Genomic DNA, 22,957 nt, shown 5'->3' with positions numbered 1-22,957 from the left:
GAGTTTGCAGGTGAGATCGATTGCAAGACTTAACTATAAGGTGTGAGGAGAAGCAGCAGGAGAAACAAGGCCAAGGTTGACCCATAAGGCCAAAGACAAAACCCTTATCCCTTGTGCCTGCCCCATGCAAAACACATGAGCCTCATATCCTGCTTCTCTCATCATATTTGTGCCACAGCGAGAAGTATGGGTCACATGTCAGAGGCATCTGGATACCTTCCGGACCAGGACTCTAATTTGCAGTTTAACTTTGGGCAGGAACCCTTTTGACCCCGACCTAGATGCCTTATCTACAAATTGGAGATAGTAATATTGATCCCAAAGGGTGACAAGACAACCAAATGAGATAATATTGAGAAATATTAAGTGCTATATAAATATAAGGTATGACATTCTAACACTTTAGCCCTTGTCACTCACTTCTATGGGCAAGTACCTGATCTAAGGGAATATTTCCTAGGAGACAGAAGTGCACAGTAGTTGTGAGCCTGGGTTTAGAAATCAGACCTAGGTACCAATTTTCCCTCTGTCACTGATTAGCTGACTCTGGGTAAGTCATCTAAACTCTCTGAACTTTAATCTGTAACAGTGGAGGTAATAATGCCTTCCTCCCAGGATTCCAGTGAGGACTGAATGAGAAAAATTATGAAGTGCTTTACCTGGTACCTGGTACATGGCAAGCCCCTGAGGGATCATGGCTACCATCTTCATAATTGTTCTCAAAATGCTTTAAGATGCCTGAGTAACAGAACTGGGGGACTCCTGACCAGATCTTCGAATCCAGGAAAGAGGTGCCCTTGTACCCTTGGCTTTAAGCACTTACATCAATAAGGTCAGACAGGTCGTGGATGTAGTACTTGAAGACAGATGCATTGGTTGCTTCCAAAGCCAGTAAGTACTCATTCCGGGCTTTAATGGCCTTCAGCTTATTCTCTGTATACTTGGCTTGGCGCTGAAAAGGAAACAAAAGTTCAATTTTACTTTTTTTTTCTTTTTTAAAGAGGGGAGATTGTTCTCTAAAAGATGAAAGTACAGTACATTCGAGAACCACAATTGTGCTGCTACTCCCTATGCGCATCTGCCTTAAATTGGGTACTAATTCTGTTTAATGAGATTCAAGGGCATAATGTAGATCAATCCAAGAAAGGTTAATGAGGCTCCCTACTTTAGATGCGTGTCCCACTTTGGTTCTATCTGTAAATTCCATTCTCCATCCTTACACCGCGACCCTGAAGGAGGTGTCACTATATCTGCCTCTGAACACCTGACATCTGAAGCCAAACCCTACGGTTCCCCTCCCAGGCTTAGGAAAGGCAACTACTGTTTCTTGTTTGTCTGCTACAGATGCCCAAGTTCTTCCAATACCTAGGATTTCTTCCAGGGCAGACAGCAAGGTCATTAGGCACTAAAGGAACCCAGAGCTTCCTTGTTTTGCTCTCCACAGGGTTTACTGGAAAATTCCTATCAGTCCTGACTTCCAGAGTGTTCCTCCCCAGCCCCTACAGTTGCCAGAGCCTACACACCTTCTCCTTCATCTTCTCGATCTTCTTCACTGAGCTCCTCCGGACATGCTTCTCCTCAATGCGGACGTTGGATGTGGAGTCAGGGGAGCGTGGGGTCTGCCGGTCCTCCTGCTTGACGGATTTTCCAATTTGCTTCTCCTCCTGCTTCTCCGCCTCCTTTAGCTTGCTCTGAGCACTGATGCTGTCGGCATTGTACATGTGATATGTCTTCATGACCTGTAAGACACCGCCCGCCCCCACCCCTAGAGGTCAAGCCAATGGGGTCAATTCTCTGTTTTACAGGCTAAGAGACTCAGCTGGACCTCTCCCCCATGAAGCAATATCCTCATATCCTTAAGTGCAAAATTCATACGGTTTGGTTCAGCAAACTTTCTATATGAAAGACCACTCCAAAGCACAGGAAAGCAGTATTTGAACAGAGCCAACATGTCTTATTATTAAAATGATTTTACGTCTTCCACCGTGATCATTTACTTCTATTTATTAACATTTATAAGCATTTCTATTTTATATTGGCCAAGTAATTTCCATCAGTTAGTCATCTCACAAGACCAAGATGGGAAACACCACCACTCAGACCCCAGGAGCAAAGCCTTCCCGGGCTGTTTGGGACCCTGAAGAGGGCAGCACAGCCTGTGGAGTAGCCTATACTTTGGGGACTTTCAGATATAAAATGGGGAAGAGGAACAGCTCCAAACCCGCTTTCTACTGGCCTCATGTCCTAGGGATCTGTCTTTCGGCTTTATCCAGATCATACACCCTCTCTCACAGCAGCAGCAAGAACAAGGGCAGCTACCATTTACTGAGCACTCCTGGCTGTGTGCCAAGTGCTACACACACATTTTCTCATTTCATTCTTGTAGCAATCCTGTGATCTAGACAACAACCCCATGAAGACGGTAAACCTGCAGAAAATTTCAGGTAAGAGCCTAAGAAGGAACAAAATCCACATCAAATGAAACTGGAGTTGCCACAGAAAGGAAGTAGTATCAAAGGAGAGGACACAATTTTCAAATTTTCCTTCAAAGCAACTGTCTGGGAGTCTGGTCCCTTTTCCTAATGAGGAGGCTGGAAAGCCTGGGACCTACGTTCATTTCCTCCCAAACGTACTACTTCCAGCCACCAGGTGCCTGCTCCTTCCTGCTGGAGCTCTCTGTTTCCACACAGGGAGCCTCTTCTTCTATCTGGAAATTAAAAATGCTTGATAACAAACCAAGCAAGCTGAAGTTCAAGAGTGCTGACATTTTGATGCCATGAGAGGGAGAATTAGAGAGTGTAGGGGTTGGGGTGTATGTGTGTGTGTATGACGGGGGCGGGGAGTGACTGAACAACAGAGGAGAGCCAGGGTGTAATACTAATAATAATCTCTATCAGTACACGCTGTGTGTCAGGGGTCTTATGTACGTCACCTCATTTAATGTTCACAACAAGTCCGAAGGACATGCTATTATTTCCACTTTTAAAGATGAGGAAGCTGAGGGACTCCTTTGGTGGCGCAGTGGTTAAGAATCCACCTGCCAATGCAGGGGACAAGGGTTCGAGCCCTGGTCCAGGAAGATCCCACATGCCACGGAGCAACTAACCCCGTGCGCCACAACTACTGAGCCTGCGCTCCAGAGCCCACGAGCCACAACTACTGAAGCCCGCGCACCTAGAGCCCGTGCTCTGCAACAAGAGAAGCCACCGTAACGAGAAGCCCGTGCACTGCAACGAAGAGTAGCCCCCACTCGCCGCAACTAGAGAAAGCCCATGTGCAGCAACGAAGACCCAACAGAGCCAAAAATAAATTAAAAAAAAAAACAATATAAAGATGAGGAAGCTGAGACTCAAAGAGATTAACTATCACACCCAAGGTCACACAGCTAGTAAATGAATCAGAATCAGGATTCAAACCCAGGATTGTCAGACCACAAAGTCCACATTTTTAGCCACTAAGCACCAGTGTCTCTCCTCTGCCTATGACTACGGCTGGATTAGTTGGGAGGAAAGACTAAATTTAGTCAAGAGAGGCTTAAAAAGAGAATCTGGTTTCGTTTATAAATGTGAGTTAGAGCAGTAGGCTCAAATGGGGGCTAACTTGGCCCCCGGAGGACCAATGCCTGGAGACATTTTTGACTGTCACAACATTATCTGGCCCCAAATGCCCATGGTTCTGAGGCTGAGAAATCCTGGGTTAGAGGGATTTTGTGGGTATGTTCCTCTCTTAGCTGGAGGTGGAGGAAAGAGTAAAGAATACTGGGACACTGACAAAATCAAAGTACTTTAGACTTTAAATAATGTCTCATTCTCGATGCAGAATGTTTTAAATCAGCTTCACCTTATTCTGAACCTGACATCATTTCCCATAAGTATAAGACCTACTCTGTATATTCTGTACACAGGAGAAGCAATATTTAACAACTGACAGCATTAAAAACCTTCCTAAGTAATTCAGTCTTTCCAGATTGACTAAAAAGCAAGAAAGAGGCATCTGTCATCCTGGCTGAAGAAGGGCAGATAGGAGGCTCCTTTTTCTCTTTTGACCTGAATGTGACCAAGGGATTCAAAAGTTTGACTGAACAGTTTTAAAAGTGAATTGATTTTAAGAAAGTGATTTTTTATTCCATGAAGATGCATAATAAATAAAGAAGAAACACTATGAATGAACATGAGAGACAAAAAAAGGGGTCAAAGGAACAGTGTCAACAGGACAATAAATGAAGTAATAAAAATCAACAATTTATATTACTCCTTTCCCCTAAAGAACTTAAAGAACTTGCTTTAAAAGAGTAAAACACTACCTCATCTAAGAAACTATAAATTCCTAAGGGTAAGCACCACTTCTTTTGTGTTTTCCTTTCTGCTTCACAGTTAAGAAATATGTACACAGTAGTAGTTTTACAATCAATGTGGTTGCCCAAATGACTTAATGACACTGAATCTCTCCTCTTTGCAAATACAGAAGTATAACTAGTGTCTTTCAACTCAAGGGAAAACTAGGTATCCTGAGGCTGAAGCTTGAATAACTGATGTCAAAACAAGTGGAGAAATAGGGAAGTCAAGATAGGAGTTGGAGAAATATATATAGTGAGGCAAAACAAACTAGGGGAAAAACTCAGAAGTCTAAATTCGCAGTTCTACAAAGGAATTCAATCTACTTTGAAAAACTAAATATTGAATTCATGCCTCTAGCTCTGCTCTTCCCCAAGCCACACTAGAATAATAGAAAAGAGTTCTTTTATTATTATTTTTTAGGTATAAACTGAGAAAAACAAAAAGAATGAAAGCAGAAGATGAAAAGGGGAGGGGCAAGTAGTAACTGACCTACTGAATCCTAAACCAAAAGTAGGGAGAGGCACGAAGCAACCAGTAAATCACAGAAGCCCTCAGAGGAGTCGGTGGCAGTGGGATGAAGGTGGAGCTAAAAACAAGAGAAACTACTGAGCACCTGAGAACAGTTAGACTCCCAGACCCCATCCCCTCCCCCTCTGTGGTGGAAGACTAGAGGTTTATTTTCTATGGTCTGGGGACACCAGGCTCAGCTGAAGATAGGGGTACTGAACTTTTTTTTTTTTTTTTTAAATAAATTTATTTATTTATTTATTGATTTTTGGTTGTGTTGGGTCTTCGTTTCTGTGCAAAGGCTTTCTCTAGTTGCGGCGAGCGGGGGCCACTCTTCATCGCGGTGCGCGGGCCTCTCACTATCGCGGCCTCTCTTGTTGCGGAGCACAGGCTCCAGACGCGCAGGCTCAGTAGTTGTGGCTCACGGGCCCAGCTGCTCCGCGGCATGTGGGATCTTCCCAGACCAGGGCTCGAACCTGTGTCCCCTGCATTGGCAGGTGGATTCTCAACCACTGCACCACCAGGGAAGCCCAGGGGTACTGAACTTAAAACAGGAAAATTCTACACTGAATGTTGAGATGGCCAGGCCTCTTCATGACTCAGCCCCCAGACACAGGCAGGAGATCAGAAGAGCCTTATCTGAGGAATCTGCCCATCTGATATAAAAGATCTACAAATACTGATATCAGGGCTTCCCCATGGACACAGTCCAGTCAGATCACCCTACAGTAAAGACCACAGTTGACACAGAACTTCCAAGCAGATTTTTAGTGTCTCACTTTAAAATATGAGCAGGCAGCAAAAATTACCAAACATTTAAGGAAAATATTTAATGTGAAAGACCAAGACCAAAGCAAACAATTGAGAGTTAACAGAAAGTACACAGTAAGAAGAAAACTTCAAAAATAATCCATCAGTAATATCCTCAGAGAGATCAATGAGAAATGAAAAGACATTGCATCATGAAACAAGAGCAGGATGCAGCAAAAAAGGAATATTTAGAGAACAATAAAAGAGCTCTTGGCAATTAAGATTCAATTCAAATATCTCTCCAAAGAGCCTGACTTCATGCCCTTCTTCTGTGTAGACATGTGAAAGATTCATCACCTCATATTTTACTTACTGCTTTTGCTTTTCTGTCTCTTCTATTAAAACTAATGCCTTGAGTTCAGGGACATCTCTTATGTGTCTGAGTGCTGAAGACAAACAGGCAGGCAGAGTGGGGGGACTATTAACTGACAGTGTTTCAAGGGAGCAGGTGCTAAATTCCAGTCTGAAGTGGCTCTGCAGACAGCTGCTGCACCAAATCAAGGGGACATATATTCACGGGGAGGACAGAAGCTTGAAACCTCTGGGGCAACAACAGCTCCAGTGTCCCAACACCTTTTCTTTCTTTCTCAATTCTAGGGCTTCCTTGGCTCTTCCTACTCAGCCAGTCCACGTGGCTCAGTGCCCCCACCTTCAATCCTTTCTATGGGACCTTGCTGGGCTTCTCCAGATACAGCCTCTGAGTATAACTGAGGCAGAGAATTCCGGAGTTCTTTTCCGGAGTTCTTTGGGAAGCAGTGTGCTCTGACTTCAAAGGCATTCCTGATTCATCAGTCAGAAAATGAAAACCACTTATGCCATGGCCTGTAAACTAGCCAGCCCATTAGGGGGTAAAAAGCACGTGGAGGAGAATGCTCACTGGGACTGCTCTCTGAGAGCAGCTGTGGCAAGCGGCCCCTGGCACAGACTGCCAAGTCAGGAAAATCAAAGTCCTTTCAGGCAGATAAAAGGAAGGTACAGAGAGGCAGCTGGCCCCTTATGGTGAGAGTCTGGGCCTCTTACCCAAAGGCATCTTTATTTGGGAACACCTGGGTCCTGCCCCTTGGATCATCAAGGTTCAAAAATACCTAAATTATCAACCCGTAGGTGACCAGTCTCCCAAAAAGAGGTATTTGTGGGCATTAAGGGCAGATACAAGGTAAGAAGAGCACTGAATACGGTGGGTCTTTACATCCTTGATTTCCTTTAACCTATGCCCACGAATAACTTCTATTGCTTATAGAGGCCCTTACTGAAGATCAAATAAGGGGAAAGTTCCTTATAAGAAGTACCCCCAGGCCTCCCTGGTGGCACAGTGGTTAAGAATGTGCCTGCTAATGCAGGGACACGGGTTTGAGCCCCGGTCCAGGAGGATCCCACATGCCGTGGAGCACCTAAGCCCGTGCGCCACAACTACTGAGCCTGCGCTCTAGAGCCCACGAGCCACGACTACTGAGTCCATGCGCCACAACTACTGAAGCCCTCATGCCCTAGAGCCCATGCTCCGCAACAAGAGAAGCCACCTCAGTGAGAAGCCCACGCATTGCAACGAAGAGTAGCCCTCACTCGCCGCAACTAGAGAAAGCCCACATGCAGCAACGAAGACCCAACGCAGCCAAAAATAAATAAATAAAATAAATTTATTTAAAAAAAAAGAAAGAAGTCCTCCCTTGTTCCCTTCTTAACTCCACTGAGAGAGGCAGAGACACAGAGAGAGTATATACAGCAAGTATCTCCTAAAAGCCAGCATACAATAGTCCCAAGTTCCTATTTGATGAAACCACTGTCCCATATAGGGTGACCGATCATCCTGGCTTACTCAGGACTTTCCTAGGCTCAGCACTGAAAGTCTCATGTCCCAGGAAAGCCTTCAGTTCCAGGCAAAACAAGATAGTCAGTCACCCTAATGCCATGGTGCCTTTCTCAGACTAGTCCTACACTTACCTCACCCTCCAGAAGAAACAACTCATCATTCTATTCTCTGAACTTTCTAATGGCCTATAGAATCTGCAAACTCATCTGACCCTTAACTATAGTCTGATATTTCATGAAGCATGACTCCCCCAAACTCCCCACCCCCAAGGAAATGGAGACACCAGCACATGGAGTATGTGGAGAGCGGGCTCAACAGAGGTCGGGAGCATCCCCTAAGATCATATAGCTGGTGGAGACTGGGTAGAATTTGGGTTGCCTAATTCAGGAGACTCTAGTCATTAGACCAGGGTTTGTCAGTCTTAGTACTATTGACATTTTAAGCCAGACAGTTCTTTGTTGTGAGGGCTGTCCTGTGCATGATAAGATTTCAGTTGCACCCTGACCTCCAGCACCCTCTGCTCCAGCTGTGACAGTTACAAACATCTGCAGACATTTCCAAGTGTCCCCCTGCATGAAAAAATCCCCCTGCTTGAGAATCACTGCACCAGACTGTTCTGCCTTCTCTGGAACTTTCCAGTGCTCTCTACTCTTTTTTCTCTTCCCATTGCCTACTAGAGGAAAATGTCAAATTTTTGTTTGGGCCTTGGATAGATTCTAAGAGTGTGTACTAATTCACCTAATGAAAGGGGACACCAAGCCCAGCCAGTTCTTGGTTTGCACACTAATGGGAAGACTTTATGCTCTGCATGGACTATGGCCTCATGGTGGCCAGTGAAGTCCTGGGCAACTTTGGATGGCCTGGAGACTATAGCCCAAGGTGCCAGCTCGGCCCTCCTTAGAGCAGTGAGTTCCAAGCTTTTTTTTCTCACTCCAACACATATTATGCCTTTTCACTTACTTATTTAAAAAAAAAAAAAATCAGCATATTAGGAGATCTAGAATTCAGAGGAAAGCTAACAGGTCCCTAGATGCTGCTCTTCCTCTGGTGCCTCAAGTCCCACTGCAGACGTGGCACACTGGATTTATACTGGTTTGCAGTTTGCTGATTACCCACCCGACTCTTCCCCAGAAAGGGCAACAGCAGAGGCCCAAGATGCTTATGGGAAAACAAAAGGATTCATATAATGACTACATGTGTCATTTTCTATCTTAGTGAATTATTTGCCAGGAGAAAGGAGTAGTAGCTCTTCTTCATGCCTAGATGATGCTCTAAAAATACATAAAGTGCAGAAGTAAAGCATTTAAAAGACCAGAGGGTTCAGGAAACTCATCCAGTCTGAAAAAGGTTCACGTCAACATGCTCCTATTTTTAAACAGCCTTAACTTCATTTGAAAGAAATGAAAACTTGGGAACTAAACCAAAGGGAACCATCTACCTCCTTGGCTTCAGAGCAGAAGAGTCACAGAGTAGAAATTGCAAACAAACTGAGCGTCACTGGAGATAAAGCTGATGACCACTCTACCCTATTTACTTGCTTAACAGTTGCCATGACAAAGAGGCCACACCTAGGCTTTTGGATCAAGAACATGGAATTCTCTGATCCCAAATGCCTGTGATACATGTCGCCACTGCCTGTCTTCCTGTGAATTTAAAAAAAGAAAGAAAGAAAGGAAGGAAGGGAGGGAGGGAGGGAGGAAGGAAGGAAGGAAGGAAGGAAGAAAGAAAGGAAGAAAAAGAAAAAATGCAGTGAATAAGCAAGTAAACACAGGAAATCAATTTCACTTCCGAAACAGGATGGGGCAATCCTGGAGAATGACACCAAGGCCTGGCACAGCCCAGCTGGAGAAGGGAGCCCTGAAAGGCTTTAGCTGCACAATAGGAATATTCCCTATAGGGCAGCAGGCATTTCCTTGGTGTGCGTGTTTGTTTTAAATTATAATTAACGAAACACGGCTGGGGGGAGAAACAGCCCCCACCACCTCCCAGTGCATGAAGAAACACGCATCAGCCACAGGCATCATGTGCCTGAAGCGCCAGTCACTTCAGAACAAATTGTGTTTCCTTCTCCAAACCCGAAGCCTGGCCCTTCACTGAGGTGTGGCCTTTATAAAGCCCCAGGGAGTCGATGCAAAGCTCTCTCTGCCTGAACTGGTCCCTTATGTTAAGGGCATTTAGGACTCTGCGTCCCTGTAGAGCACTCGTTCTAGTCTCAAACCAGGAGATCAATCCAAGAACTGATGCAAAACTTTGAACAATAGGTCCTTTCCAATAAGGCGAGTATCATTCATGGAGCAATGCAAGCTATGTTCCTTGCCATTAGGTTCGGGGGTCCCTGGTTTGCTGTTAATGAGGGTCAGTTGTGCTGGTGACCTAGGCCTTGGCTGGTCTCTGGTGATAATGCCCCCAAAGAAGCCAGAGTTAGCTTGCACAGCTGAAGAGAGATCTTATTTTGAGAAAGTGTCTTTGGGCTCATTCCAGTTTGAAAATAAGAGTGTGAAAAAAGAGATGGGTGAAGTCATCCCTAGCGGGGACCATGCATGTCCTCAACCTCAGCTCAGTTCTGTTGCTGACGTGAGTATGGCCACAAGCTGCCAAATGCTGCTTCCCTCTGCTTGTGAAAGAGCCAAGCAACCCAGCTGATTTACCGAGTAGAGCTCATTCAGGACCTTCATCAAATCATCTTGGAGCTGCTGGCCGACTTCTTTACTCTGCAAAGAAAGAGGAATGAAGGTTAATTGGGAAACAGAAGGAGGGAGGAGGGGGCAACAAAGGCAAGGGCAGCACTGGCTCTACAAATAACACAGACTCAATTAAGGCCCATTATTTAACCCAGCAAATCAGATAATCACTCCGATCAGACCAAATTATGGTCAGATTACTAAAAGAGTTTTAATAAAATGAAACGTGCCCCTTCTAGAGCCTAGCAAAGGAAATCGTGTGGAGGGAAAATGGGTTGTAGCCTTTGATTTTTCAATTGGTCCCCGAAGAGCAGGCCTGAAAGCCACAACCCACTTGGCAACAGTTGTTAGGTGGGACGAGCTTTCTTGAATCCTTGCAGTCAGGCTTTCCTGAGAATTGTGGAGGAAAGTAAGATGTGAAATAGGATGAGATAGGCATGCGTATATAAACATCCAAGGACTTCAAAGTACCTGACTAAATAGGAACCTCCAAGCAAGAAGAAATTATACCTCTTACTTGCTTTATTTCTACCTCAAATTCCCAGGGCAGTGGTACCTCAGTCATGACTGGTTGCTAATGTTACTTGATACTGATGATATACGTTAAGGGGCCTCCAACAGGTTAATCTTAAGGAGTGGTGGCTGTCGGGTTCTTCGCTGCTGCTGCCCAGGGCTGGCATCTAACTACATGGGGAGAAGGGTAGAAATAGAGAAGATTAAGGAAGCAGGAAGGAAATGAGTCACGCCTTTGATACTGAGTGTTTTATGCCAAACCCACGAGAGCAGGACATAAAACTGATAGGCATCACTGGGTCATTGAGAGGGGAAACCTTTGTTTTATCTTCTGCCAGCTCCTTCTAGTTCTTTCCTACTAAAAATCAGATACCAACAATGCCCTTCTAACAGAAGGTATAATACTACCTACCCCCTGGTACAGCTCAGCTCCCAGGCAAAGAAAGGAAGATGTCCTGCATGTCAGAAACATAATTATTTAAGATCTTGCTTTTTTTTTTTTTTAAGATATATGACTTTAAAAATATTTTTTTTCTGATTACAAAAGGAATATATGTTTATTGCCATAAATAAGAAAACTGTAGAAAACCTCAAAAAAGAAAAAGCAACCCTTAATTCCCACCCCTAAGAAATCACCACTTTGGACTTTGTTATACATTTTTCTCTCTACAATTTTTATGGAATTGGGATTGAATTACACACTCTGTAACTTATCCACTTAGACATATGTTGTGAACATTTCCCTACATGTTATTCTTCTATAGTATTATAAGAGATTATATTGATGTAGTTCCTATATTCTTGGACATTTACTTTGCTTACAATTTTTTGTACTAAAACATGCTGTATTTAATTACTTTGTATATAATCTATGCACACACTTGTCATTATTTCCTCCTAGAAGTAACATTGCTGAGTCAAAGACTGCTAACTTATACCATTAAATTGCCCTTGGAAAAAACTGTACCCATGTAAAATACCAATAGAAGCATATAAGATGTTTTTTACTTTTTTTTGTCTTGAAAATTTGATATGGCATCCTCTTTTAATTTGCAGTCCTTTAATTCTAGTGAGCCTAAACTTTTTTTTTACATGTTTAGCAGTCATTTTCACTCTTCCTTTATGCTTCCCCATTTTTCTATTAAGGAATTAATTATGGAATATAACATATGTGTGACCTTTGTTGTGAGCAGACATGAATTTTTACACCTGGTAGTGTGGAGAGGGATGGAGGGAGCTCTGAATTGGCAATCACAAGACTCTTCTATTTCCAGCTCCTCCACTATCAGGAAAATAGCTTTGACAACCTGGTCCATCTCTCTGGACCTCTGTTTTCTTTTCCATAAAATGAAAGTCTTTGGCTTAAACATTCCTAAGGTCTTTTCCAACCTCTGCCATTCTATAATTCTTCACCATCCTTTGCCTGGCTTCTTGAGTCCACAGTAGATTCCAACACCCCCACTTCAGTGTACGGGGGGTTGGCCTTCCTCCACAGAGCACAAGATAATCAGCAGGTTCTCCTCAGGGACCAAGATGCTCTACAAAATGGATGGCTTCAGGAGTACCTTGCTAGCCTTAAATTTACTATTCCCAAATGACTCTCATTCAATGGCCTCAACTGCTGGAAGAAGCCGTAAGAGGAAACGCCTTTTTCCAGGATCTCACATACCAACCTCTCCTTCCCATTGTGAGGAGAGCTGAGCTCCACTGAAGCAGCAGAGGCCCAAGGAGTGGAAGTGAGGCAAAATGACTCACCAACCAGCCACAGAGTCAGCAACAAGGCCAGGAAGTGACCATGAGTATCATTTCCAAACACCCTGCCCTCCTGCCTCCAGGCCAACTCCCCCTGCCAGCCTCCCAGCCTCCCTTACACCACCTGGTGTTTAGAAGGCAGAGATTACAGGAGAAAGCTCCCATTCCTCTACCCTGCTGCTTACCCATGACTTAAATAACCTAGTCCCCAGAGGAGGTGGGAAGGAGAGGGAGAGAAAAAGCGTAACCAATAAAACAGCAATTAAGCCCGGGCAGATGTTTCCTTTCGTGTACTGATTAGTTGGAAAAGGACCGACTCAACTATTATCCCTGTTTATTTGAACAGGCTGCTGAAGTGATTCTGACTTACTCTCCCTCTGGCTGCGGGCTGGGCTGGGAACACACGTGCTGTTAGCCAGGTTACAGTTATGATAAAGTCCCCAGCAATTGGGAGAAATTCTGACTCGGGGAGAGAGGCAGGAAATAGCCTGTACCTCTCCTTGCGCAGACGATAAAAGGCCACCGTTCTCTATTTCAGAAACCTTAACTGTGTGCCTCTGGGGGCAAGCGTGGCCCCAGCGACCCCTAAAGGGCTTCTGTGCTGGCGGCTGCTGCGGAGCAATTGTCAGAGCTGGGACGCTACAAGGGGGCCCCACCCAAAGACAAGGAGGACATTTATTCCTGGGAACAACAGGACCTGATGAGGCCGAGTCCATGACAATGCAGACTGTGGAGCCTTTCCGTTTCCTATAAAAAACAGCAAGGGATTTCTAGGCAGGGAAGAGAAAGAGAATTTACAGAGCAGTCTTTGTGCCCTATCATACAGCCTGCATCTCTTTTCTTTAAAATTTCTTGGAAGGGAATGAGTCATCTAAACATCGCAGGAAACCAAATAGAAGTCGAGGGAAAAAATTACTTTGGGCAAAATTTTTCTCTTAAATGTTTGCATAGTAATCTTTGCCTGGAAAAAAAAAATAAAAGAAGAAGAGATGCCTAAATTTAGACCAGAGATGTGGCACAGTGAATGCTGCTGGTTCTCCGGGATAGGAAGTGCCATGGTGTGCTCAGGAGGGAGCTTTTATTTTGAAACTCACCACCACTGTTTGGCCAGTGTGTTTCACAGGCCCCCACTCTGCCTGCTGCCGGGGCGGGGCTGTTGGAAGGCAGTGAGATTGCAACAGCGCCTGCCAGCTGTGTGCTTACAAAATGGGCAGGGAATCCTCCTTTTCCAACAGATAACAGCACTGGCCAACAGAACCGAAACACACAGCCTCATTTCCCGAAGACCATCAAGTCCTGAAACCTCCTCACTCACAGAAAGGATGCAGCAGCAGAAACGTAAGGACACATGAGGTTCTGTGGTCTGGGCTGCCGGGACACTGGTCACTCAACTTTGCAGCAATACATTTCCTGAGCTTGGATGGGTTTGTCTATGAGCATTTCCCAAAGAACACTGATTATGAAAGGGTTTTCAAACCAGTCCTCGTCAGGGAGATTACCTGCTACCCGATTCTCTCTCTAGGTACTTAGCTCAGCACTAGTATGCTTTCCAAGTTGGGGAGGAGGGGCTGTTGTTTACTGGCTATCTATACTACAAAGCTCTATTATCTGACAGGCACAAAATTACCCCTTATTTGTATGAAAAAAAAAAAAAAAAAAAAGAGGAAGGCATGTATCTGCCATGTGGTGAGAGCTAATTTCAGCCCTGTCCCAAGGCTGAGCCTGTCAGCAGGTAGAAACAGTAGGGTCATTTAGTTCTCTGCCGATTAGCCTGTGTCAGCAGATTTCCAAAAAGGAATCCAATTTTCAAGGGCATATATCTCCCTCCACCAGTGCTATACCCCCCTCCCTACCCCAAAGATACTTCTGAGACCAACTGTTAAAAAGACCTAAAAAAAATGTAAAATTGAATTTACATTTACAGGTTTCAGAGGAAAGAGACATGAACCCTATACGAAGCTCTGACAGTAGGAGAAGTGCCACCAGATGTAGGGTGACAGTTTCAGGGGCACTGGCTCACCACTTCAAAGTGGCCAAGTTTCAAGAGCTGGAGCTTTGCCTGAAATGCTTTTGGTGGGGAGGACGGGGCTAAAAGGAGTGGCTGTGTGGCAGCAGGGCTAGTGCTAGGTGATGGTGGGCACTGTGTCTGGCCTCTCCCCAACCCAGCTCAGCCCATCAAAATAGGTGGTGCAGGATGCAGCAGTGAGTGTGCAGGGTGTGGTGATCCTGCAGGTCAGAGCTCAGGAGTGATTTCTAGATTTCCCTATGGCCACACTACTTGTATCTATGCGGGGGGACTCTTTCTATTCAGCTTTCACTCATTGATTAAGATAGCACATGGTGGCTCTAGCAAGGCTGTGCTCCGGTTAAGCTCTGGGGAGCCCACGGTAGCATAAAATACAAATATACTGAATTGCAAGACATTTATAGAGAGGTAGGCTGGGAGCCGCCACGAAAGAGACACCTGAAGTGCTTTTACCTTCTGAAGATAGGGTAGAACAGGATTTCAAAAAATACATTTTAAAAATTGTAATCCAGTATAACATGTGTGTGTCTACAGTAAAAGTACTTTTTATGTGCAGTGCATTCTGATTTTTCCTATTCTTTTCTCCTCTTCAATTTTTTTAATGTTAGTCATAATTCACTAAATTCATTTTACAACTAATCAATGAGTCATTATACACAGGTTTAAAAACACTGGACACACTAATTGGGGCATTGATAAAGAAAATAGTGGATTAAGGACTGAAGCCCACCAACCGAGACAAGCGCTAAGTAACTTGGCTCTCAAGGTGGCTAACTGCATGTTTTGAAGCAGGTTCAATTCCTAGGTCCTGGCAAAGGGGGAAATGCTGGATTTTTAAGGAGTGATCAATAAAGAGTCCATTGGCAAATATTTATAGAACACCTATTATGTGTCAAGTACTTGTGGTTTAACTGAATATAGTAGTATACAAAACAGTTTAAAAGTTTAGTCTACTGAGAAAGATGGACATTAAGCTGATATCTGAGCCTATCAGAATGCAACTCTTCCAGTCTCAAAAGCATTACTAGAAATGGAATTTCTTAAGTTAGTTTTCTAGTTGAAGATGAATTTTTTTCTATCTCAGCCAAGAGGTTTCCACACTTAACTCCAGAGCAACCTAGATATTGAATCTAGCTTGCCAGAAACAGAAATGTGATTTCAAAAAATCTTGCTATTACATAGCAAATCCCTTCTTTGAATCTGCCTTTCTAAGTTACTAACAGATACTTCAGGTTGTAAAGATACTGCTTCAGTATAAGCGACTCCCAAAGCAGTCACATTTCATTTTTAAAGAGTCTCTTGAGCTTCTCAGCACCATACAAACTAAAAAACTCACCAGGTGCTCCTTCACTCAGAAGTGAATGGGTGTAGTTAAATTCTCTCAGTAACAAGAGTCATATTTTAAGAGAATAAAAGAAAATGTCAGAAACCTGACACAGTCTGAGACCCAATACCCATCTCAGAATTTGTCTTTTGAAACACAACTGGTTTCTCAATTAGATTCCTGTTTAATTATCTAAAAAACTTAATCTAAAAAAAAAAAAACCAAAAAACCCAAAGCTACTAAAATATGAAACCATCTAAAACTAATGAAAGAGACAGATTATAACTTTTAAAACCATATTTCTTAAGTGCCCAGCCCACTGCTTTGTACACAGCAGCCAGTAAGGTAAACAGCTGTTGAATCAATTAGGTAAAATTTTAGACTTAAACATTATGCTTTCACATAATCACAAGAATAAAACAATATAGCTGCGTTTACTTCATGTAGATTACTGAAAGTGGAAACTCCATCTGAAGTTATCCACATGAGCTCCCTCAGGTTACAGTTCACAGATGAGCCCAAAAAGTTGAAATGACTTTTCCGGGGTCGCACAGCTATCCAGTATCCTGTCTGGGACCACATGCAGTATTCAAAGAGGGTGAAACATGCAGGCATTAGAGCAGGATTTGACTCCTGCTTCTACTTCCCATTTGTATGACCTTGGGTAAATTGTTTAACCACTCTATGCCTCAGCTTCCGCATCTGTAAAATAGGATAATAATGAGATAATCCATGTAAAGTGCTTAAGGTAGAATCTAGCACTTAGTATGCTAAATAAATGTTAGCTGTTATTAATATTAGAATCCAGCTCTCTTAACACCCATTTGAAAGCTCTTTTCCACCAGTGTGCTGCCTCCTGATGTACCCCCAAAACATGTAATGATCATGATATGTGGAATTGGGAAGGCTCCCAGAAGCTAATCCCCAGGCAGAACTGCAGCTAAATCCCTCCAGTGGAGGGGCTCTATCAACCACAGGGAAGAAGAATCTTTGGTTTTCCTCATGCTGCTGATGCACAATCTATTCCCCTCCCCAGTTTCAGTAAGAACCAGAGTAATAATAACTCTGTAAGAAATATGAAGTTTTCCTAAGGGGGAAGGGTAGGTGGTTAGCAAAAAGGAAGAAATTGGCGGGGGGTTGTGGGGCAGTGGCTGTAGAAGCAAAATAAAAAGGATAGATTTACTTTCTATCTCTCTAGGTAGATTAAACAGGAAAGATCCTTCTCAGATGCACAACCAGGACTTGGTTCAATTGGGGTCATAAATTAAATGTCCAAAGGTAGGAGCTCCCTACTGTCTAGGTCAGAGAAGACAAAGAATGCCCATTACTAAGTTCTGGTTTAATGAAATCCAAGAGCCTTCTCCTCTAGGGCACTTGTTTCTGAAAGCCATTTCCTTAAGGCTTTCCCAGAAGTTCTGGAATGTATGAGTAGTCAGACTTAATAACCCACAGTAATGCTAGTGGGCGCTGGGAGAAAATCCATTCTTTGCCATGACAGCGAACGCTATGGATTCAATTTCTACCTCCTGTGGATGCTTACTATGCTCTGTTACAACTGACCAGAGCCTCTTGTCAGGGAAACATATGATTCGGACAAGAATGAGTCCCACTGGACTGGGGCAGGGGTGGGGTGGGGGTTGGGGGACAGGAAGAGGCTGAAGGTCCTCTGCTCTCCCAAGACCTCAGATGGCACAGTCTAAAACAAAGACCTGTAACAATCTGAATGTCCCCCCATAGTTGTTTCAATCTCTTGGAATGGCCTATTCTAATACTAAAAAATAAGCTGAAAGCAACATCCCTTAAAAGGAGACAATCAAGTCTGAGGCTTCATTTCTTAAACCACCACTATGATGCTTCTCTTGGCAAATTTCCATCTTTAACTCTTCTGGATAATGATTTCAGTGGGAGTGTAATAATGTCTTTAGGCCCTGATCTCCAGTGCCAAAGGATTTCTTGAGGTCATATTGAAGATGAGTGATCACCCCATCTCCCAGTCAGGACACTAAAGGCATAGAAATGGTGTCTTGATGACCATGGCATCCTTGGGTAGACTGGGACACAGGGGACAAAAGACACAAAGACAAACAGGCAACATGAGAGCACAAATCTCTCAGCAGCTGTAAAATGGATTCTAGAGGAAAAATAATCAATGGGTTGGAACTGGGCAAGAAAGAAAAAAAAAAAAAAAAAAGCCAGAATGACAAGGCTGAGCATATGCCCGCCCACAGTTAGGAATTCCAGGAGCTGGGTGATGGGAAGAATACCCCTGTGGCTCCCAGTTGACTGGGAGGAGGCTGGAAGCATAGGAGTTAACAGAGCTCATCTGAAAGCTGGCAGCGTGAACATGGCATGGGAGGCGGCCTGGTAGGAAGTAAAATAGTCAGCAGCACCCATACAGGAAATGCCTGGGGTGCTGGGAAAATCGCTGATTAGATACTTTAAAGAGGAACCTGGCAGCAAAGTCAGTTCATTGAGGGATCTGTGTAGTTCTTCTACTTTTGGAGTTGCCTTAGAATCCCACCGTCGAGATAAAAGGAGGAGCAGAGGGTTTAATTATGGAAAGAGCATCTTGATACTTCAGGTGCCAGAGTTGGACCAGAGAGGAGCAAAAAAGCCAACTCTGGGAGATAAATAGAGTTCTTCACTGGCAGAAGATTAGAATGCATTTCCTTGGGGCTGGGGTGGAGCTCTGAGTCTGGACAGCTTTCTTCAGTGACAGTGGTGGTCTGTACCCTTTCGTCTTTGTCCACACTGTGTCCACATGCACAGCGACTCCCGTCAGTCTACGGACAGTTAAAAAAATCTACGTCCTTGGAGGAGGGCACCTTCCCTCATCCCCAGTGAAAAATCAGTAAATTGTGAGCAGGAGGATGTCCAGAGTTTGGAACTGACGATTTCCGGTCCCCAGCTCTAAGTGATTCAATTTTTCCTCTTCACTTCGGGCTTTATAAGTTTTCCAGGTCCACCAATAGAACGTGTATCTGACTGCAGTTGCCAGGCATAGGGCCCATATATGTCATTTAGGCCAGGTTTGTTCATTGTTTTTCAAATCTTCTTTATCTTTACGGATTTTTTGTGTGTGTGTTGTTTTTTTTTTTTTTTTGTCTGTTTGATTATTTGCTAAGTCAGGTGTATTAAACCTCCCACCGGGGTTGATGATTTGTCTATTTCTCCTTTTAATTCTGTCCATTTTTGATTTATATGTTTTAAGTTTGCATTATTAAGTATATAATTCCTCCTGGTAACTTGAATCTTTAATTATTATGAAATATCCTTCTTTATCTCTAATAATCCTTTTTGCATTAAAATCTATCTTGTCTGATTTTATCAGAACTATCTTTTCCCATCATTTTGCTTTAACTCTTTCTATATCCTTATATTTAACTCTGTCTACATCCTTATATTTAAGGTGTGGCTTTTCATGCTTCAGTTTTGTTTATTTAAAATCTGTTTTTTAATTTTGCATGAGTCTATTTACAGTCATTGTAATTACTGATACATTTAGGTTTAAATCCACCAATCAGCTGTATGCTATTTGTTGTATTTTCTCTCATTTTTTACCTTCTTTTTTCCTTCTAATTAAAAAAATTCAGTAAAAGTCACTCTTGGTTTATTCTCTGTGCTTTGACACATTCATGTACGTTTGTACACAAATGTACAAAGTGGGTATCCACCACCACAGTTAAGACATAGAACAGTTCCATCACCCACCAAAAAATTCACTCATGCTGCCCCTTTATTGTCAAACTCTCCTCTACCCTTAATCCCTGGAAGCCACTGCTGTGTTCTATATTCCTATAGTTTTGTCTTTACCAGAATCTTTCTTACCATCTCTTGGCTAGTTTTTATTTATCAAGTTTCCCCCTCTCTTAGATTGGTAGAGATACTATTTCTTTAGTGATAACCCTAAATTATAACATACATCCTTGACTTGCCAAAGTCTAATATAAATTAATACTCTTACCACTTCCAGGACAATACCTTTAAACCTATTTCCCCATCTCTGCCTGGGCACAGATTCTATTGTTGCCATTTATATTAATTTTATGTATGTTTAAAACCCTGCAAGAAATTATTTTTTTAAAGTCAATATTCATTTAGATGTATACTTTTTGTTTCTCTTCACTTTTTCCTGCATCTCCAAGCTTCTATCTGGGATTCATTTTATTTCTGCCTAAAGAATACCATTCAGGGGCTTCCCTGATGGCGCACTGGTTAAGAATCCGCCTACCAGTGCAGGGGACATGGGTTCGTGCCCTGGTTCAGTAAGATCCCACATGCTGCGGGGCAACCAAGCCTGTGCGCCACAACTACTGAGCCTGTGCTCTAGAGCCCACAAGCCACAACTAGTGAGCCTGCGTGCTGCAACTACTGAAGCCTGTGCCCCTAGAGCCCGTGCTCCTACAACAAGAGAAGCCACCACAATGAGAAGCCCTCGCATCACAACTAAAGAAAGCCCACGTGCAGCAACAAAGACCCAACACAGCCCCCCAAAAATAATAAATAAATAAATTAAAGAAAGAAATAGAAAAAAAAATTAAAAAAAAAGAATACCATTCAGTATTTCTTTTAGTTCAAGTTCTGCTGATGATAAGTTATATTAGATTTTTCTTGTCTGAAACTGTCTAGTTCACCTTCATTTTTGAAGGTTATTTCTTTCAGCATCATTCTACTGTCTCTTTTCTTCTATTGTTTCTGTTGCAAAGTCAGCTGTCAGCTTTGCTGTCTCTCCTTTGAAGGTAATATGCCTTTTTCCCCCCCCTTTGGCTGTTTTTAAGATTTCTCTCTGTCATAGTTTTCAGCAACTTTACTATAATGTGCCTACATGTAATTTTCTTTGTATTTATCCTGCTTGGGGTTCATAATCCTTCTTCAATCTGTGACTTGATGTCTCTTCTTAGGTTGGGACAACTCATAGCTTTTATCTCTTCAAATATTGCTTCTACCCCATTCTCTCTGTTCTCTTCTTCTAGAACTTCAAATGTATGCATATTAGGCCTATTTATCATATCCCACAAGTCTCCTATGCTTTTTTTTGTTTTGTTTTGTTTTTGGTATTTTCCATCCTTTTTCTCTTTCTAAGCTTCTGTATGTATTTTTTTCTGACCTATCTTCCAATTCATTAATTCTTTTCTTTTTTAAAAAATTTATTTATTACTTATTTATTTTGGCTGCATCGGGTCTTAGTTGCAGCACGCGGGATCTTGGTTGAGGCATGTGGGATCTTTCATTGCGGCGCGTGGGCTTCTCTCTAGTTGTGGCATGCAGGTTTTCTCTTCTCTAGTTGTAGGGCGCAGGTTCCAGAGTGCGTGGGCTGTGTAGTTTGCAGCACACAGGCTCCCTAGTTGAGGTGTGCGAGCTCAGTAGTTGTGGCGCGCGGGTGCCCGCAGCCTGTGGGATCCTAGTTCCCTGACCAGGGATCAAACCCACGCCCCCTGAATTGTAAGGTGGATTCTTTACCACTGGACCACCAGGGAAGTCCCCAATTCATTGATTCTTTAGTCAGCTTTGTCTAACCTGCTATTTAATCCACATTGAGCTCTTTATTTTAGTTACTATATTTTTCAGTACTAAAATTTCTGTTTGATTCTTCTTCTTTTTTTTAACATTGAGATAAAACTCACCATAAATTCACCATTTTAAAGTGTATGATTCAGTGGTTTTAGTATATTCACAAGGTTGTGCAACAGTCACCACTATTTAATTCCGGAACATTTCATCACCAAAAAAAGAAGGCTCTCACCTGTTATTAGTCACTCTCTCCCCTGAGCCCTTCCTCCAACTCCTGGCAACCATTAAGCTACTTTCTGTCTCTATGGATTTGCCCATTCTGGATATTTCCTATAAATGGAATCATACAATATGTGTTTTTAAGGTTCATCTATGTTGTAGCATATATCAGTACTTTCTTCCTTTTTATGGCTGAGTACTATTCCATTGTATGGATATGCCACATTTTGTTTACCTGTTAATTAGTTGATGAACATTTGGATTGTTTCCAAATGTTCATCAACTGGTTATTATGAATAATGCTGTTATGAACATTCATGTACAAGTTTCTGTGTGGGCATGTTTTCAGATATCTTGAGTATACATCTAGGAGTGGAATTGCTTGGTCGTAGGGTAACTCCACGCTTAAGTTTTTGCATAAGTTTTGCTTAAGTTTTTGAGGAATTGCCAATCTGTTTTTCATAGCATCTGCACCATTTTACAATCCCACCAGCAATGTATGAGGGTTCCAATTTCTCTACATCCTTGCCAACATTTATTTTTTCTTATTTTTATTTTTGAATTATAGCCATCCTGGTGGGTGTGAAGTGGGATTTCATTGTGGTTTTGACTTGCAGTTCCCTAATGACTAACAATGTTGATCATCTTTTCATGTGCCTCTTGGACGTTTGTATACCTTCTTTGGAGAAATGTCTATGCAAGCGTTTTGCCTTTTTAAAGATTGGGTTGTTTCTCTCTTTATTGTTGAGTTGTAAGAGTTCTTTATATATTCTGGATACTAGATCCTTATCAGACACGTGATTTGAAAATATTTTCTCCCATTCTATAGGTTGTCTTTTCATTTTTTTGATAGTGTCCTTTGAAGCACAAAAGTTTACAATTTGGATGAACTTCAATTTATGTACTTTTTCCTTTTGGTGCTTATGTTTGGTGCCATATCTAAAAAACCATTACCTAATCCCAGGTCACAAAGATTTATGCCTACGTTTTCTTCTAAAAGTTTTAGCTCTTCCATTTATACCTTCAATCCATTTTGAGTTGTTTGATTCTTTTTTATAATTTTCCAGTTTTTTGTTATTATTTGTTTTCATAAACATAGTTAATTTAAAGTTTGTCTGATAACCATTAATATGGACCTCCTGTAGGTCTATTGTTTTTCTTACTAGCATTGCATATACAAAACACTGAGAGATACTAGGCCTACGATGACAGCATTGTCCACTAGAGAGGATTTAAATTTGCTTATAGCCACTAGATATCTTAGATCAACTTAATCCAATTAGAGATTAAGATAATTTGAAGCTAGGTTTCAGTCCCTGTGAGCCTGCTAAAGTCTGTTTCTGGTTCATTGTTACTACTAAATTATATCCCTGTGGGGTTCCAAAGCCTGGGGAAGTTTACCAGGGCTCCCCTTCCTCAGCCTGAATTCCAGTTTTTGTCCTGTTAGCCCTATAAGGCTATTAAAAG

General features: G+C 42.6%; 1 protein-coding gene across 1 annotated transcript in view; it reads right to left on the bottom strand.

Annotated features, from left to right (window-relative positions):
• Positions 1–22,957, bottom strand: part of SRGAP2 (SLIT-ROBO Rho GTPase activating protein 2) — a 240,937-nt gene that overhangs the window by 74,379 nt on the left and 143,601 nt on the right. The window contains 3 exon segments of the mRNA XM_036848932.1: positions 824–952; positions 1,524–1,739; positions 10,113–10,175. Coding sequence (XP_036704827.1) covers positions 824–952; positions 1,524–1,739; positions 10,113–10,175 — 408 coding nt within the window.

This window comes from Balaenoptera musculus, chromosome 1, assembly GCF_009873245.2.
Source record: "Balaenoptera musculus isolate JJ_BM4_2016_0621 chromosome 1, mBalMus1.pri.v3, whole genome shotgun sequence".
NCBI lineage: Eukaryota > Metazoa > Chordata > Mammalia > Artiodactyla > Balaenopteridae > Balaenoptera > Balaenoptera musculus.
Note: the sequence above shows the minus strand (reverse complement) of the source record. Positions and strands in the feature narration are given on the sequence as shown.